This window comes from Mastigoproctus giganteus, chromosome 13, assembly GCF_048544385.1.
Source record: "Mastigoproctus giganteus isolate SK-2022 chromosome 13, ASM4854438v1, whole genome shotgun sequence".
NCBI lineage: Eukaryota > Metazoa > Arthropoda > Arachnida > Uropygi > Thelyphonidae > Mastigoproctus > Mastigoproctus giganteus.
Window position 1 is genome coordinate 152084981 of NC_143587.1, and position 18397 is coordinate 152103377.

General features: G+C 39.4%; 1 protein-coding gene across 1 annotated transcript in view; it reads left to right on the forward strand.

Moving 5' to 3' along the window:
• Positions 1–16999, forward strand: part of ari-2 (E3 ubiquitin-protein ligase ari-2) — a 301405-nt gene extending 284406 nt beyond the window's left edge. Inside the window, exon 14 of the mRNA XM_090388043.1 lies at positions 16719–16999. Coding sequence (XP_090244169.1) covers positions 16719–16790 — 72 coding nt within the window. The 3' untranslated portion in view covers positions 16791–16999. The remainder of the gene's footprint in view (positions 1–16718) is intronic.
• Positions 17000–18397: the final 1398 nt, after the last annotated feature.

Here is an 18397-nt window from a genome sequence, read left to right on the forward strand (position 1 = left end):
GATATTCGTTTCACATATGCACTTCAGTTTCTGGCGCGAATGACAGTGGATATCACTTGGCCATGGAACATCCTTTGGAGTGATGAAGCCACTTCTGCTTAAATGGACAAGTGAATACACACGACTGTCACATTTGGGCAACAGAAAACTCTCGAGTTATCCAAGAGGTCCCGTTGCATTCTCCAAAGGTGACAGTGTGGTGTGGATTTACGGCCACATTCATGATTGGGCCATATTTTTTTTAAACAGGTAACACCGACTGTACCTTACACCTGTTCCGTCACTGGATAGCGATATTATGAAATGTTGGCAAATTTCGTAATACCAGAGCTGCAACAATGTGGGTGCCTTCGGGATACCATATTCATGCAAGATGGTGCACTACCCCACATCCACTGTGTCCAAAGATTGCTAAGGCAACACTTTATAGACGAACGGGTCATCAGCCGTTGTTTCCAGACATCTTGGCCACCCCGATCACTGGACCTCACCCCTTGCGACTTGTGGTTGTGGGGTTTTTTGAAGAACCAGGTATATTGGGGAGGATCTGGAAGATCTGAAGGACAGCATTAGACTTGTGCTGGCTATTCCAGTTGACATGTTACGTTCTGCTGTTCTTCGAATGGAAACTGTTGTTGACCAAAATGGAGGACACATTGAACAATTGTAGCACTGTTCAAGTGATTTGTATTGCCACAGCACCATATAGTGACACATTTTGTAAATAATTATTTTTTCCCAATAAATGGCAAGTGCATTCTTTATTGTACCTGTTCAAATTTCTCTTCAGTTGTAGTTGTTGTTTGGTTTTAGGAGCATTAGCAACTAAGGCAGGGGTGGGCAACTTTTTTCGCCAGCGGGCCGAATGAAATTTTCGCATCATGATGCGGGCCGAATGAAATTTTCGCATCATGATGCGGGCCAGAATAGATTGAACGATTTAATAAAGAAAAAATCGGAACCTAAAAAATGTTATATTACTTGAATTACCAAATTATTAATGTATATTTTAAAAAAAATATCTGAATGTCCAATTATCATTGAAAATGCGGCATTTGGCATCAATTTTTCTTTTGTTTTTAATTGGCTCATTTTATGGGCTATAAATTATATTAAATTAAAAATTGTAATAATTAGAAAAGGCATAAAACATAAAATATCTCGCACCAATGTTATAATGTTATTTTTTTCAATAAGAAGTCAAGCCCAAAGGAACTTCGTTCGATCGATGCTACAATAATAATTAGGAAATAACTCTTTGACGCTGCGTAGAATCACTTGGTTACTGTTGTACTGGCCGCGATTCCCGATTGAACCGAATTAAGCCGAACGTTTACGGCGAGTGTAGTCAGGTATGGATTTTCTATATTTATGCATTTACCGAGGGGGCCGGATTCAGCATCGTCGCGGGCCGGATGTGGCCCGCGGGCCGGCTGTTGCCCACCCCTAAACTAAGGCCATATTGCTCCGGGGATATGCGGTAGTCATTCCCTGACCTTTCCGCATCCTCTGTATTTGGTGGTCACAGGCTCGAACCCCGGTCTAATCAAGAAGTGTGTGCTACGCACTGCTGCTCCTGCCCACCTGGCTGCGGAGGCACCATTTTTTTTTTTTTTTTTCCCCCCCTCTCTCTTCAGTATGAGCCTTAGAACTCACTTCAGAGCCCTCTACATAAGGATACTTTAATTTTAACAATCCTGTAGATGCAAAATACCTATTCAACCTCTTAGCAACCTAAGCAGGACCATCAACATCAAGTGGACCGATGTGATTTAACCCCTTCTTTCTATTGTTATTTTAAGTAAAAAGGTGTTTGCTGCTTTTCTTATCTCTACCTGAGACTTCTCGTAATTTGCCTTGGCTTACCTAACCTTCTTTGTGACTTGATTACAGACTAATTTATATCTATAGGCTTCTGTATTATCTGATAATTTATATGCATTTTTCTTTTCTACCATGTCATCATGGTAGAAAAGGTAGTAGATCATCTGACATTCATTTAGGTCTAATTTTAGTTGTATGAAAAGCCTAGTACTTTTATGATTATTTTTCTGAATGATTCACATTTAGAATTTGTTTTTGATAACATCATTAGTTGTCGTAGAATTTAAAAACTGTCTGCAACAATTGTAGTCTCCTTTAAAAAAGCAAAAACCCTTTCCTTGAAGGTAATTACACCTTTAAGTAAATTCACATCAATATATTGTAATACACTGAGTAATACACTGATTACTCTTATCTAGTGGTTCTTTTATCTGCAAATTTTTAACGTATGAATGCTGACAATCACATCAAGAGTATTGCATGCTCGCGCTCTCTCTCTCTCTGTCTCATGCTGCTGTAGAAAATAGTCATCCAGTAAATGGCTAAAAGCCTTACTATTGCTTACTTACTCCACGGTCCCTGTAGAACATTGGCTTTCTCAATGATCTTTCCCTGGCCATTCTTCGCCACGTCTCACCCTAAGCTGTTAGCATTAGCATTAGTAGAGGCATTTGATGCAAGAAAGCAAGCTTATGCAGCATCAGCCAAAAAAAAAAAAAAAAAAAAAATCCACTTCCACTTCACACCTCTGTTCATTCAAAATACCTGTCCAGCTGAGCCTTAAACTTATTTAGGCTATTAACCTCCACCACAAGGGATGGAAGTCTGTTCCACCAACCAACCACCCGCTGGCTAAAGGCAAATTTCCGCACGTCTATCCTACATCTGTCTTTCCTCAATTTGAATTTATGCCCTCTCAGGTGATTTTTCTGAGCTAGAGGAAGAATCCCATCAGCATTGAGCATGCTTAAACCATTCAAGGCTTTATACACCTCTATCAGATCACCTCGCTGGTGCCTAGTCTCCAGACACTGTAATTTGCAAAACTTAAGCCTTTCTTCGTAAGAGCACCCCTTTGTTCCATTCACTAATCTTGTTGCCCTTCTCTGTACTCGTTCCAGCAGCTCTACATCTTTCTTGAAATGAGGCCTCCAGACCTGTATGCAGTACTCTAGGTGTGGCCTGACCATTGCCTTATACAATGGAATAATCACCTCCTTATCCCTGCTGGAAAAATTCCTGTATATCATTGACAATACTCCATGAGCTACTCTTGCAGCCCGTCTGCACTGCTCAGAGAACTTCATATCTGCCTGCACAACCACCCCCAAGTCCTTTTCATTCTCTACCACTGTCAGTGTAGTACCACAGAGTTGATACGTTGCTCTGGGGTTGCTGTTTCTCATGTGTAGTACTTTACATTTGTCAATGTTAAACTTCATTTGCCACCTCTCAGCCCATCTGCTCAACCTTTCCAGATCCTGTTGCAGCAGCATAGTGTCAGTAGTGTCCTTGACAACCCTGCCAACCTTTGTATCGTCTGCAAACTTGGATAAGCTTGATATACCATCATCAATATCATTTATAAATACAGAAAACAATAATGGACCCAACACTGAGCCCTGAGGGACTCCACTAATAACATTAGTCCACGATGAGCAGTGTCCATTGATTACCACTCTGTCTTCTCCCCCTCAACCACCCCTTTATCCATAGCAGCAATTTGCCTCCAATGTCACACTGCTCCTGTTGCAGGTCATTCTCTGTCTTCGACCCACCTCCTTCTTGGTCTCCCTCTCATTCTTCTTCCTTCCCCCCCCCAGTTGCCCTTCCATTGCTTTCCTTGGCCCTCTGTATTCCTCCATTCGTATAACGTAGCCTGCTCATCTAAGTCTGAGCTCTTTATCACTCCTATTATATCCAGTTCTCCATACAGTTCCTTCAGCTCTTAGTTTGTTCTTATTTTCCCCTCTTCCCGACTTTTACCGGTTCAAAGATTTTCCTGAATATCTTCCTTTCCCACACATTTAAAGATTTTTCATCCTTCTTATTAAGCATAAGTCGTGACAGGTTGTACCACTGTTTTGTATAGCACTAATTTCGTTCTTCTAGAGAGCAGCCTTGATCGAAAGTGTTTCTGCAAGGAAAAATAGCATCTATCACCAGCATTAAGACGAGCCTAAATTTCTGGGGTTTTACTACTATCATGTTGAATCATGGCTCCCAGATATTTGACAGATTCTGTTCTTTTGAAACTATGCTTCGCTGTTTGCCAGATCTGTTGGGTACTTTGTCTCTCCTTCCTACTTGTAATCATAAACTTTGTTTTATTTTCATTAACCTTCAACCCAACCCTTTCTGCTTCTTTCTCAAACTCTTCAAAAGCTGTCCTCAGAATATGTGGGTTTCTGGAAGTCATCACTACATCATTTGCATAGGCTAAGTGGTGGCTGATACTTTCCTCATAACCTGTCCAGTACCAAGTTAAAAAGGACCAGCAACAAAGGGCCCCCCATGTCTCAGCCCTCTCCTCACTTCGGAGGACTCTGAGAGATTCCCTTGTACCTTAACCTCACACTTGCTTCCTTCCAGCATGATCTTCGTCAGCCTTACAACTTTTTTTTTTGGTGTGCCCAGGCTTCCTATCATTTCCAACAGCTCCACTCTATCCACACTATCATATGCCTTGCTGAAATCAATAGAGATGGTGCAGATCTATGTTATATTCATAACACACTTCCCCAAGATCTGTCTGAAGGTGGAAATATGGTCGACCTCCTGCACAGAACCCACTTTGATATTAACAAACTATTTCTTCTGCTAGCCTTGATATTCTTCTAGTCAGAATGAAGGATAAAATCTTGTGTTGCTTAACCTTGTGGGTTGCCTAAAAATAACAAAGCAACCTCCAGGTGCTGTTATTTTTAGCCTTTTGGACTGCATCGTCTTCTGTTGTTGGGCCCAAGAAACCTTCAACATTATTTGTTTCTTCTTTCTCTTCTACAGTTTCTTCTTTGCGTGCCTGTTCTTTATTAAGCTTACTTAATATTAAAATTGGAAGGAGAATTAAAATTCTCCTTCTAAACCTGTGATCTCTGCTACTCCCCCACTATTTCTCCTTTCTTATTCTTACACAGGTTAAGATGCAGCTGGAAACCTTTTTTTACATTTCCTACTACTTTATAGAATTTCCTGATATGCCCACTGTCATATTCTTTTCTTTTGTGTACATACTGACTTCGCTTCAGCTCTTTTAACCCTGTAATCCTCAGTATTCTTTCTAGTTCCTCTCTGTAACATTTTATTCCTTGCTTGGTTTCATTCTTCCAGGATTTTCTCACAGTCCTGATCGAACCAATCATTTCTCACTCTTTTTTGTTCCACTCCAAGTACCTCTTCTGCTGCTACACTCAATGCTTCCTTAATACCTTCTCATTTTTTATTGATGGGCTCGCCATCCTGTGGTTGGTGCTTCTACAGTTGTTTCTCGACTTTCATTCTAAATCTTTCTCTAGTATCTGCATGTTTAAGCTTATCTTGTTGATATCTTTGCTTTGTTATACCTCCTTTCCCGCTGTATAACTTTGAGAGCCTATTTCACAGATGATGCCATACCATAAAATGGTCTGAGTTGCAATCTGCCCCCCTCCCGTAATTCTTCACATCCATTACATCCATAGCATGATGAGTATTAATGAGGATGTGATCTCTCTGATTATTTGTGACACCTAATGGTGTCACACGTAATCAGAGTTCTTTGAGTTTTTGTGGGAAGTTTCTTGCAAAGCCTTTCCCCATTTTCATTACTGGTTTCGTGTAAGCTGTTTCTTCCTGTAGTTGGTATGTGTACTTCCCCTCTCCCTACTTTGGCATTAATCTCCAAGGATGAGTTTAATATCATGTCTTGGGGTGTTGTCTAATGTTCTTTCCAGTGCTTCATAAGAGGCATCTTCTGTTGGAGCATGTACACTTATCATAAACGTGTTAAAAAGACCCCTCTTAACGTACATATTCTTTCATTAATTACACCGTAAATCATCATTTGTGCTTTAGTGTCCTTCTTAATCATAGAAGCCTGTACCCAAAATGTTGTCTCTGCTTCCACTATTTATTAGGGTGTACAGAAGTCTATATTTCCCCACCTTGTCCCTTGTAACCCTGCTACACTTATGTTATATCTCTTCAATGCTTTCTCCAATTTCCTGGTTGGTACAAACTTCGATCATTCCATGTAGCTACAAAAATCTCTTTAATCCTTTTGAGAGAGTCCGTCTATTTCCTTGAGGTTTCACATTTTTCTGGGGTGGAGTTGTTAGCCCTATGCCCCTTGCTATTACTGGCACTCCATTTCTCTGTACAGTTGTTCATTATACTCATCACAGCCATTCAGCCTATAACACACCTCCTACTCATTTTTGTTTTACACTTGCATCACACCAAACCGACTCAACACTGCACTGCCATGTGAACTTGATGCTCTGCCTTAGATTTCATGTTCTTCTTAACTAAGAGCATAATACCGCCTCCTGTCCTGTCTGTATACATTGTACTCTCCATATTCAAATTCTGCATCCATTACGTATGAGTGACATCATATATCTGCTATACTCACAATGTCTGCATCTGATGACTTGACAGCACTTCAAATTCATCAAATTTATTTACTATATTCCTAGCATTGGTGCATTCCTAGCATTCCAAGCATACATGTGCTTGTTCTTACTCCCAGTTACCCAGTCCATGTATTTATTTGTTCCATGATGACTTGCAACTGGAAAGCAAGGTGTTGAAATCAACACCTTGCTTTCCAGGTTGCTGCACATTACAATAGCAGTGCAGGAATCACTTTCACCTCTGCCTGCAGCTATTGTTAATATATCGGTCTGTGCCCCCCCCCCCCCCCCCCAAAAACCACCTAACACTGTCTTAATAGCATCAGCAAATATTCTTGAATCCTTTCTATTTAAGGTTATCCTTTCCCTGTTCCCCCATAGAAGCAGCCTTTCCTGTTAACAAGAACAGATCATGTTGATGAAAATTCTGCCCAATGAGCCTTGCAAAGTCTCTCCAGGGTTGAACTGATTGACAAGCTGTCATCATGTACTCCCTCATATTGTGTCTGGGCAGAATTGCAGATGTTATGAAATTTAACCCTAACTCAAGGCATCGTAAGTCCTGTAACGTAATGTTACGTAAATCTTCAGATCTTCTACTCTTAATGTTATTAATGCCAACAGGTACAACATCATCTACTTTCACCCCCTGGCAGGCATACCCTAGTTCTGTTCCACCCATCCTCCTTGCACAATATATTTCCCATTTCCCCGATAATAGTCACAGACAATAACTACCTCCTGTGGGACCAGCACATTCTAACTTAGAGATTGCTGCTGTGTTGACTGCACAGTTTTGGACTCAGGCATTTAGCTGGGCTACTGAGAGCTTGATGGGTCCCCCATTTTAATTCCTTCAAGGACATTCACCCTCAGAAGCTGCATTACAGAAGAGTTCTGCAATGCAGTTTCTGACTGCAGAAGTAATACCATAGGGTCAGAGTTCCTTATAAGCTGCATGCTTGAATGGCTGTTTTGAGGGTTTTGGAAGTGCTGCATACTAAATTTTTTAAGCAATTGCAGCCAAACTTGGCTGCACCTGGGTCTCTGCCTACCAGGGACTTCTTCTCATGAAGATTTTGCACATTTCTATTACTGGGATACAAATTATGCTTTATATCTGTTAGGAATCATATATGCAGGGGAAACTTAGAAGAACCACAGCATATACAATTTGAAGAAATTGTATGATGAGAAATCGCATTGTTTATTGGTTGTATGGGAGGCATATAAGAATTATTTTCTGATTGCTTATCCTGTAGTTTATAAAATTTATTAAAACCATCAAGAATAGTTTTCATAAGATATTTTTAAATATCTTTAATTATTATTATTGTCAGTAATTATCTTTCTGTACATTAAAATAATTTTCCTCCTTATGATATTTATTCAGCCAATGGGAGAAGAGATGCGGGTTACTTATAATATGTAACAAATACTAAACAAATGCTAAAATATGTAACAGCTTGTTTTACTGTGGTAAAACAAACCTCTGCTTAATTGTGGTCACGCGCTATGTTTATCTAACATGACCACGAGGTACCATTCTTGATTTCCATGTGTAATGTATTTATTTAAATAAACTAAATGCAACGCCTAATATTTTAAGAGTTTAACATTCTATATCAATATAATATCAGTGTAGATACACCATAGACAACTCTTAAAAGAAAAACTACAATCATAGTGTGAAAGGCACCCACCGATCAAAAGCTTTGAAACTGTTCTGGCTAGGTGGTGGTGGTGCCCACCGAGAGTAAGTGACAGTAGTCTTCTCTATTAGTGAAGCATTACTTATTCGATATAGTGCAATACATGGTAACTCGTGTGAAGGATGAGCACAATATGAGATACAGATGAAATAATGCTTTTCACACTACGATCGTAGTTTTTCTTCAAGAGTTGTCTGTGCTGTATCTACACCGATGTTATAGACATATAGTAACTTTGATAGTGTGAACCAGAGTTATAATGCTCAATGCATTCTATGTTGATATCAATATTTGTAAAAGAATAAGAGAAGTTTACCTCAATATGATGCAAGAAAGCAAGCTTATGCAGCATCAGCCAAAAAAAAAAAACACTCCCATTTCACCCCTCCATTTATTCAAAATACCTGTCCAGCTGAGCCTTAAATTTATTTAGGCTATCAACTTCCACAACAAGGGATGGAAGTCTGTTACACCAACCAACTACCCTCTGGCTAAAGGCAAATTTCTGCACATCTATCCTACATCTGTCTTTCCTCAATTTGAATTTATGCCCTCTCAGGTGATTATTCTGAACAAGAGGAAGAATCCCATTGGCATTGAGCATGCTCAAACCATTCAAGACTTTATACACCTCTATCAGATCACCTCGCCGGTGCCTAGTCTCCAGACACTGTAATTTGCAAAACTTAAGCGTTTCTTTGTAAGAGCAACCCTTTGTCCCATTCACTAATCTTGTTGCCCTTCTCTGTACTCGTTCCAGCAGCTCTACATCCTTCTTGATGTAGAAGCCTCCAGACCTGTATACAGTATTCAAGATGTGGCCTGACCATTGCCTTATACAAGAGAATAATCACCTCCTTATCCCTGCTAGAAAAATTCCTGTATATCATTGACACCATGAGCTATTCTTGAAGCCCATCTGCACTGCTCAGAGAACTTTATATCTGCGTGCACAATTACCCCCAGGTCCTTTTCATTCTCTACCACTGTCAGTGTAGTACCAAAGAGTTGATACATTGCTCTGGGGTTGCTGTTTCCAATATGTAGTACTTTACATTTGTCAATGTTAAACTTCATTTGCCACCTCTCAGCCCATCTGCTCAACCTTTCCAGATCCTGTTGTAGCAGCATAGCATCAGTAGTGTCCTCAACAACCCTGCCAACCTTTGTATCGTCTGAAAATTGGACATTAAGCTTGATATTCAGTCATCAATATCATTTATAAATACAGAAAACAATAATGGACCCGACACTGAATCCTGAGCGACTCCACTAATAACATTAGTCCACGACGAGCAGTGTCCATTGATTACCACTCTCTATCTTCACCCCCCTCAACCATCCCTTTATCCATGGCAGCAATTTGCCTCCAATGCCACACTGCTCCAATTTTTGCAGCAGTCTTCCATTTGCAACAGTATCAAAAGCCTTTCTAAGGTCCAAATATATAATATCAAAGTTATTCCCTGCATCCAGTTCTTTTGGAACTGCATTATAGTGTCTGAGCTATAACTGAAGTCTTGTCTAGATGATCCTGCAGTGCCTCCATTAATTTTCCTGGAACAGAAGTTAAACTCACAGATCTATAATTACCTGTGTCAGCCTTTGATCCTCCTTTGTGAATTGGGGTCACATTTGCACATCTCCAGTCTATGGGTACCTCCCTTGAGCCCAAAGAAGCTCTCATAATTATGGCTAAGGGTTTGCTTAGTTCCTTTGCTGCCTCCTTTAATATAACTGGATAGATCCCATCCACCCTGGGTGCCTTTTTTATGTTTATCCTCAACAATTATCAAATCGGTATCAAATCCACGTGTCACAAATTGAACGAGAAGTCTTTTTTTTTTTAACCAAATTTAGTCGATTTATTAACCAATTGTTATATCAAATTATCTTCTATAAGTAGATTATAGACCTAGTCAGGATCCTTAGTTTATTCTAAATTGAGATAGCGAGATTTGGAAGCTAATCAATACTTACGAGTCCGTAGAAATACCGTTCGTGAATTCCCGCCATTTTTACACGATAGCATAAGCTTAGTGTAGTATAGTGCATAATATAATATTGTCAATTAATCAGTAAATCTATTAATCTTGATAAACTTTATTGTCAGTTAAATTGTATTTTTAACTCTATAAATATATATAACGATTTAATCGTAACAAATAATTAATACATAACTATAGTGGTACACGTGATACGGAAGTTGTATAAAGGGAACTCGTAGAAAACACTAGATACCGAAAAAAATATATATATAACATAACTGTTTTGGGATATAACTTAAGGATTTAATTTTTGTTTTGAATTTTATTGAATTAAATCGGAATCATGACTCTGACCAGAGCAGCAAAGCAAAAGGCTCAAGCTAATGGGAGTGCTGTGGCTCAGGGGAGAACTGAGGGGGACAGTTGCCCTCTGAATCACAGTCTATTAAAATGCACTGTTTGCTTGATGTTTGCGGAGCAGTCGGGTACGGGACATGATACTGCCAAGGGGGATGTCTTTGTGTGTGCACGATGTAAGGAGTGCAAGGAAATCAGGCGACAACTCAGCGTTATTATGGGCCTTTATGAGAGCTTGAAGGACAGGTGGATGCCCTCGAAGGAAATAAATTGAGGGGCCCATCAAGCTCTCAGCTGCCCACATCAACGCCAGAGCTTGCACTTGGTCATCAGGCAACACAGAAGCAGCCCCCCTAGGCAGAATGCGCTGGTCCCACAGGAACTAGTAGTTGTTGGTGACTCTATTGTCAGGGAAACGGGGAACATGCTTTGTAAAAAGGATAGGTGGAATAGGACCAGGGTATGTCTGCCAGGGGCAAAGGTTGATGACGTTGTAGAGCGGATATCATCTTTTAAGGGCACAAAAGGTGATATAGTTGTACACGTTGGCACCAATGATATTAAGAGTAGGAGACCGGCGGAATTACTTAGCAAGTACAGATCACTGTTGGAAAAAAAGCCGTGAATTAGGGTTGAACTTGAAAGTGTCTGCAATTCTGCCCAGACACGATAGGAGGGAGTATATGATGAGAGCCTTGTCGATCAATTCGGCCCTGGAGGGATTGTGCAAGGCTCAAGGGGTAGAATTTTTTTCAGCCTGGACTGTACTTGTTAACAGGAGAGATTGCTTCTACAGGGATGGGATACACTTAAATAGAAAGGGTGCAAGAATTTTTGCTGATGCTGTCGAGGCAGTGTTAGGTGGGTCGGAAAACTGCTAGTTGGGGGGGGATACAAGGACTAATAGATTAACAGTAGCCACTGGCAGAGGTGGAAGTGATTCTTGCACTGCTTCTATTGAAATGAGCAGAAGTCTGAAAAACAAGATGCAGGATATTTCAGAGACTGCTGGTAGTCATTGCGGTACAAGTAAACACATGGGTTGTGTTAGGGTAGCTAAGAATAGAAACAGGTGCATGTATACCTGCGTGTACACCAATGCTAGGAGTTTGGTAAATAAATTTGAGGTATTGCTCAATACATCAAAGGCAGATATTGTTGGGATATCAGAGACGTGGTGTCACACAGATATAAGTAATGCGGAACTGGAATTTGGGGAATACAATGTGTATAGAAAGGATAGACAGGACAGGAGGGGAGGAGGGGTTATGCTATTAATTAAGAAACACAAAGTCCAAGGAAGTGAAGCCAGTCGACATCGATGGACAGGGCAGTGTCGAGTCAGTTTGGTGTGACATAAGCATAGGGAAATCAAAATTGAGAGTAGGAGTGTGTTATAGGCCTAATGACTCTGATGAGTATAATAAGATATTGTACAGGGAAATAGAGTGGGCCAGTAAATCAGAGAGTCTTATAATGGGGGATTTTAATTTCCCAGATATTGACTGGAATTTGTGGGTTGGTCACTCAAACACTAGCAAGGCTTTTGTGGATTTATTGGATGATTGTTTTCTACATCAGCATGTTCGTGAGGCAACAAGAGGGAGCAATACTCTTGATCTGATTATCAGTAGTGATTCTTCATGCATTAAGAACCTGCAGATAAATGAACCAATAGGTGGCAGTGATCACAGTGTGTTGAAGTGGGATTTACTCAAGGAGGTAACTACCATCAGAGGTAAAGGGAAGGGTTTTTGTTTTCGTAAAGGAGACTATGATGGTCTGAGACAGTATTTAAATTCTGTGCAGTGGGACCAACTGATGATGTTACCAACAGCAAACTCAAAATGGGAAGCATTCAAGGAACTAATCTTGGAGGCTACCAGGCTTTACATACCAACTAAGAAATATTGTTCAAGGTTTAGGCCTAAATGGTTGTCAGATGAACTAATGAGACATGTGGCAGAGAAGAAAAATGCATGGGATACATACAAATTAATGGGTGACATGGAAGCCTATGATAGATATAAGTTGGTCTGTAACCAAGTCACAAAGGAGATTAGGCAGGCAAAGGCAGACTACGAAAAATCATTGGCAAAGGATGCAAAGAAAAACAGAAGAGTTCTTTACATACTTGAACTTGAGAAGGAAAGGGATGAATCAGATTGGTCCACTGGATATTGATGGTTCAACAGTTGAGGATCCTGCTCAGGTGGCTAACAATCTAAACGAGTATTTTGCATCTACATTCACGCATGAGGAGTTATTCAGGAAGGAGAATGATGTAGGTAAAGTAAACATTGGCAGTGAGCTGGATGATTTTGTAATAACTGAGAGGAAAGTGGAGGAGAGATTGTTGAGGATAAACATAAAAAAGGCACCTAGGGTGGATGGGATCTATCCAGTTATATTAAAGGAGGCAGCAAAGGAAGTATGCAAACCCCTAGCCATAATTATGAGAGCTTCTTTGGACTCAGGGGAGGTACCCATAGACTGGAGATGTGCAAATGTAACCCCAATTCACAAAGGAGGATCAAAGGCTGACACAAGTAATTATAGACCTGTTAGTTTAACTTCTGTTCCAGGTAAATTAATGGAGGCACTGGTTAAAGAAGCACTGCAGGATCATCTAGACAAGAATTCCGTTATAGCTCAGACGCAGCATGGTTTTGTTAAGGGCAGGTCTTGCCTGACCAATTTGATTGGATACTATGATGTAGTCACAAAAGAACTGGATGCAGGGAATAACTTTGATATTATATATTTGGATCTTAGAAAGGCTTTCGATACTGTTGCACATGGAAGACTGCTGCACAAATTGGAGCAGTGTGGCATTGGAGGCAAATTGCTGCTATGGATAAGGGGATGGTTGAGTGGCAGAAGACAGAGAGTGGTAATCAATGGACACTGCTCAACGTGGACTAATGTTATTAGTGGAGTTCCTCAAGGTTCAGTGTTGGGTCCGTTGTTGTTTTCGGTGTTTATGAATGATATTGATGATGGGATATCAAGTTTAATGTCCAAGTTTGCAGATGATACAAAGGTTGGCAGGGTCGTTAAGGACACTACTGACACTATGCTGCTGCAACAGGATCTGGAAAGGTTGAACAGATGGGCTGAGAGGTGGCAAATGAAGTTTAACATTGACAAATGTAAAGTACTACATATGGGATACAGTAACCCCAGAGCAACGTATCAACTCTGCGGTACTACACTGACAGTGGTGGAGAATGAAAAGGACCTGGGGGTAATTGTGCAGGCAGATATGAAGTTCTCTGAGCAGTGCAGACGAGCTGCAAGAGTAGCTCATGGTGTCTTGTCAATGATATACAGGAATTTTTCTAGCAGGGATAAGGAGGTGATTATTCCCTTGTATAAGGCAATGGTTAGGCCAGATCTTGAGTGCTGTATACAGGTCTGGAGGCCTCATTTCAAGAAGGATGTAGAGCTGCTGGAACGGGTACAGAGAAGGGCAACAAGATTAGTAAATGGAACAAAGGGTTGCTCTTACGAAGAAAGGCTTAAGTTTTGCAAATTACAGAGTCTGGAGACTAGGCACCGGCGAGGTGATCTGATAGAGGTGTATAAGGCTTTGAATGGTTTGAGCATGCTCAATGCCAATGGGATTCTTCATCTTGCTCAGAATAATCACCTCAGAGGGCATAAATTCAAATTGAGGAAGGACGGATGTCGGATAGATGTGCGGAAATTTGCCTTTGGCCAGCGGGTGGTTGGTTGGTGGAACCGACTTCCATCACTTGTTGTTGAAGTTGATAGCCTAAACAAATTTAAAGCTCAACTGGACAGGTATTTCGAACGAACGGAGGGGTGAAATGGGAGTGGGTTTTTTTTTTTTTTTTTTTTTGGCTGATGCTGAATAAGCTTGCTTTCTTGCATCATATGCCTCTACTAATGCTAATGCTAATTTTCCCTCTACTTTCCTTCTCAGTTATTACAAAATCATCTAGCTCACTGCCAGAGTTTACTTCACCTCTGGCATTCCCCTTCCTGAATAACTCCCCATGTGTGAATGTAGATGCAAAATACTCGTTTTTTTTGTTAGCCACCTGAGCAGGATCCTCAACTGTTGAACCATCAATATCAGTGGACCAATCTGATTCATTCCTTTCCTTCTAGAGTTTACATAGGTAAAGAACTCTTTTCTCTTTTTCTTTGCATCCTTTGCCTAGGATTTCTCATAATCTGCCTTTGCCTGTCTAATCTCCTTTGACTTGGTTGCAGACCAGCTTATATGCATCCCATGCATTTTTATTCTCTATCTCATTAGTTCATCTGACATCCATTTAGGCCTAAACCTTGAACAATATTTCTTACTTGGTATGTAAAGCCTAGTAGCTTTCAAGATAAGTTCTTTGAATGCTTCCCATTTTGAATTTGCTGTTGGTAACATCATCAGTTGGTCCCACTGTATAGAATTTGAATACTGTCTCAGACCATCGTAGTCGCGTTTACGAAAGCAAAAACCCTTCCCTTTACCCCTGATGGTAGTTAACCTCTTTGAGTAAATCCCACTTCAACACACTGATCACTGCCACCTAGTGGTTTCTTTATCTGCAGATTCTTAATGCATGAAGAATCACTACTGATAATCAGATCAAGAGTATTACTCCCTCTAGTTGCCTCCCGAACATTCTGATGTAGAAAACAATCATCCAATAAATCCACAAAAGCCTTGCTAGTGTGTGAGTGACCAACCCACAATTTCCAGTCAATATCTGGGAAATTAAAATCCCCATTATAAAACACTCTGATTTACTAACCCACTCTATTTCCCTGTACAGGTTCTTATTATACTCATCAGAGTCATTAGGGCTATACCACACTCCTACTCTCAGTTTTGATCTCCAATGCTTATGTCACTCTAAATTGGCTCGACACTGCACTGTCCAGCGATGTCAACTGGCTTCACTTCCTTGGATTTTGTGTGTTTCTTAACTAATGGCATAACCCCTACTCCCTTCCTATCCTTTCTGTACACATTGTACTCCCAAATTCCAGTTCTGCATTCCTTATACCTGTGTGACATCGTGTCTCTGATATCCCAACAATATCTGCCTTTGATGTTTTGAGCAATACCTCAAATTCATCAAATTTATTTACCAAACTCCTAGCATTGGTCTACACCAAGTATACATGCACCTATTCCTATTCTTAGCTACCCTAACACAACCCATGTTTACTTGTACCCCAATGACTCCCAGCAGTCTCTGAAATATCCTGCATCTTGTTTTCCAGGCTGCTGCTCATTCCAATAGAAGCAATGCAAGAATTGCTTTCACCTCTGCCAGTGTCTACTGTTAATCCCTTAGTTCTTGTATCCCCAAGCTAGCAGTTTTCCAACCCATCTAACACTGCCTCGATAGCATCAGCAAATATTCTTGCACCCTTTCTATTTAAGTGTATTCCATCCCTGTAGGAGCACTCTCCTGTTAACTTCCGTATGATACTCTTCAGAAATTACAACGAAAATTATTAAAAATCAAGTAAAATATTAATTTAATGAAAAAAAAAATTTCAATTTTCGATTTTTTAATTGTGTTTATTTTAATTTCTAGAGAGTATCATACGGAAGTGTTCTATGTATCATATTGAGGTAAACTTCTCTTATTCTTTTACAAATAGATATAGTAACATATTTATGTATTCATAGCTGAGGAAGAGAGACAGTGTTGAAAGCTTCTGTAGGTATTTTATTTTTTTATGGTGACCAGCTGCACAACAGCATACTGTGATAAATAGCATTATCACAGTAGGTTTATGGCAGGATCATACCTTTAATGAGACCTCAGCTACAAAGTTAAAGCAGCAGTTACAAGATCTTTTACAGGCACTCTGTCATGTTATGAGCAGGATGAACATTAGTGTTGGTACCAAGTACACCATTATTCATGACTACTACTAAAAAATTCCATTAATGTGTTTACTCAGATAACCAGGAAGTATACATTTATTTAGTGTTTGTAATATGTTGTGTACTACCGTGAGGAAAGGGTGCCGTTTCTTACACTGAGTTGCAGTCCTCAGGCTCCAGTGATAAAGTAGTTAAAGACCACTCACTGGAATTCTACTGGGGGGGGGGGGATTTGCTTTAAACAACTTGGATAAAGACTACTCCTGTGATATATTCTGTATAACATTTTCAGTAGAAAGTAAAACATATACATTTTATTTGTTATATATTTATTTATTATTTATTTTTTAAGGATCTGGAAAATCAAATGGATGTAGCAGAAAAACGAAGAACAACCCAATTAAAAGATTTCCTGGCTGTTTAACAGTCATGCCTTCTCACCAGTAGTTCCTGCTCACGGTGGGAGTATACTGTATATTTATGTACAGGATGGGTTATGGACTTTTCCCATCTTTTTTTTATCTGTACAAATGTTTTTCCCCTGTTAATATGCAATTCCAGCTTATATGTAACAGATCGTTCAAGAAATGTATAGAAAGGTCAAGAGGTTTTCATTGTGTGTATTTTGTAATGGTGGACATAAAAAAAAAGTTATGAAAGCAGTTATAGTACTCGTTTTTATAAAATTGTAAAAAAAAAGTCTTTTTTTTTTTTTTTTTTTTTTACAAAACTTTTTACATAATATCTTTTATCCATATTTAAATTTTGTTTTGAAATTCATATTTTAGTGTGCACACTGAAATTAGAATGTTTGGAACTAGAACAATACAGGTTTCAGATTTTAACATGTCTTTAATATTGGTTTGTTTACAATTTTGAGGAACTCTGCTAAATCCTTTTCTATTTTGTTCCGATTACCTGGTTCTGAACTTCTATGTTTTTACTATTTTGAATAACATCTAAGTAAATAAATAGTACAATCACTAAATGATAAAAAAAAAGTAAAACATTTTCATGTTAAATTTTCATTCATCTTTTTTAATTACAAACGTATATTTGGATTTCAATGCAAACAAAGAAATATTAGCAATAACCAAAGTAATAGTGAAATATCACTAATACATTTATTGACCCTCACTTTTGGATAGTTTATTTCTTTGATTTCCTATCTTTAAAGTTCAACGAAAACTATTAACTCGAAAATGGCAAAGATGTACGATCATGTATGCATTTTTGTAATTATGCTTGCAAAAAACAAGCGGCTGATCACTTTGATTATATAATGCGTCACTCCATGTTTGAATTTCTCGCGTGACTTTAGTACCACTGACAAGAACGAATCAACTTACACAGAGCCATAATTAACTTTGAGGCTATGTCCATCACAGTTACCAAGGTGACTGACGTAACTGACAAGGAAAAAAAATTATTTGTTATTGTATGTGGGTAGCAGAGAACATTTTCTGCTCCTAACATGTACTTGTCAATAATCCCTCTGGAAATAGTGGCAAGTTACCTGGATTATAAATTTCAACATCGCCCCTTGAATGTAAATTACAGTTACTTTTGAGTGACCACGTGTTCTCGCCACTTACAGATGCCCATATTTGGGCCTGTCATGGTCTGCGAGCTCGGGTGCCACGTAATACAGCAGTCACCTAATTCAACCTTCTCTCCCTCGTCACTCTTTGCACATACACACACATAAACACCACCTATTTCCAGTGCTCAATTTATTGACAAAGGCTACATACAGTAGCCAAAAGCTTCCATGTTATTAGAGAAAAGACCTTGGGTTTCGGGTTGCATCATCGTTCAAGAAATATTTTTGCTTCAACCGAAAAAACTGATAACATTTATTATATAACAATAAAATGTTATCTATGTTAGTGTTTCACAAACTGGTGTACGGCCCCCTAGGGCCGTACACCAGTTTGTGAAAAAGGAACTATTCAAATGATTGATTCTATGTACGGGTAACCCTCATATAACATGGTAGTTGGGTTCCTATAAAATAGTGTTTCTCAAACT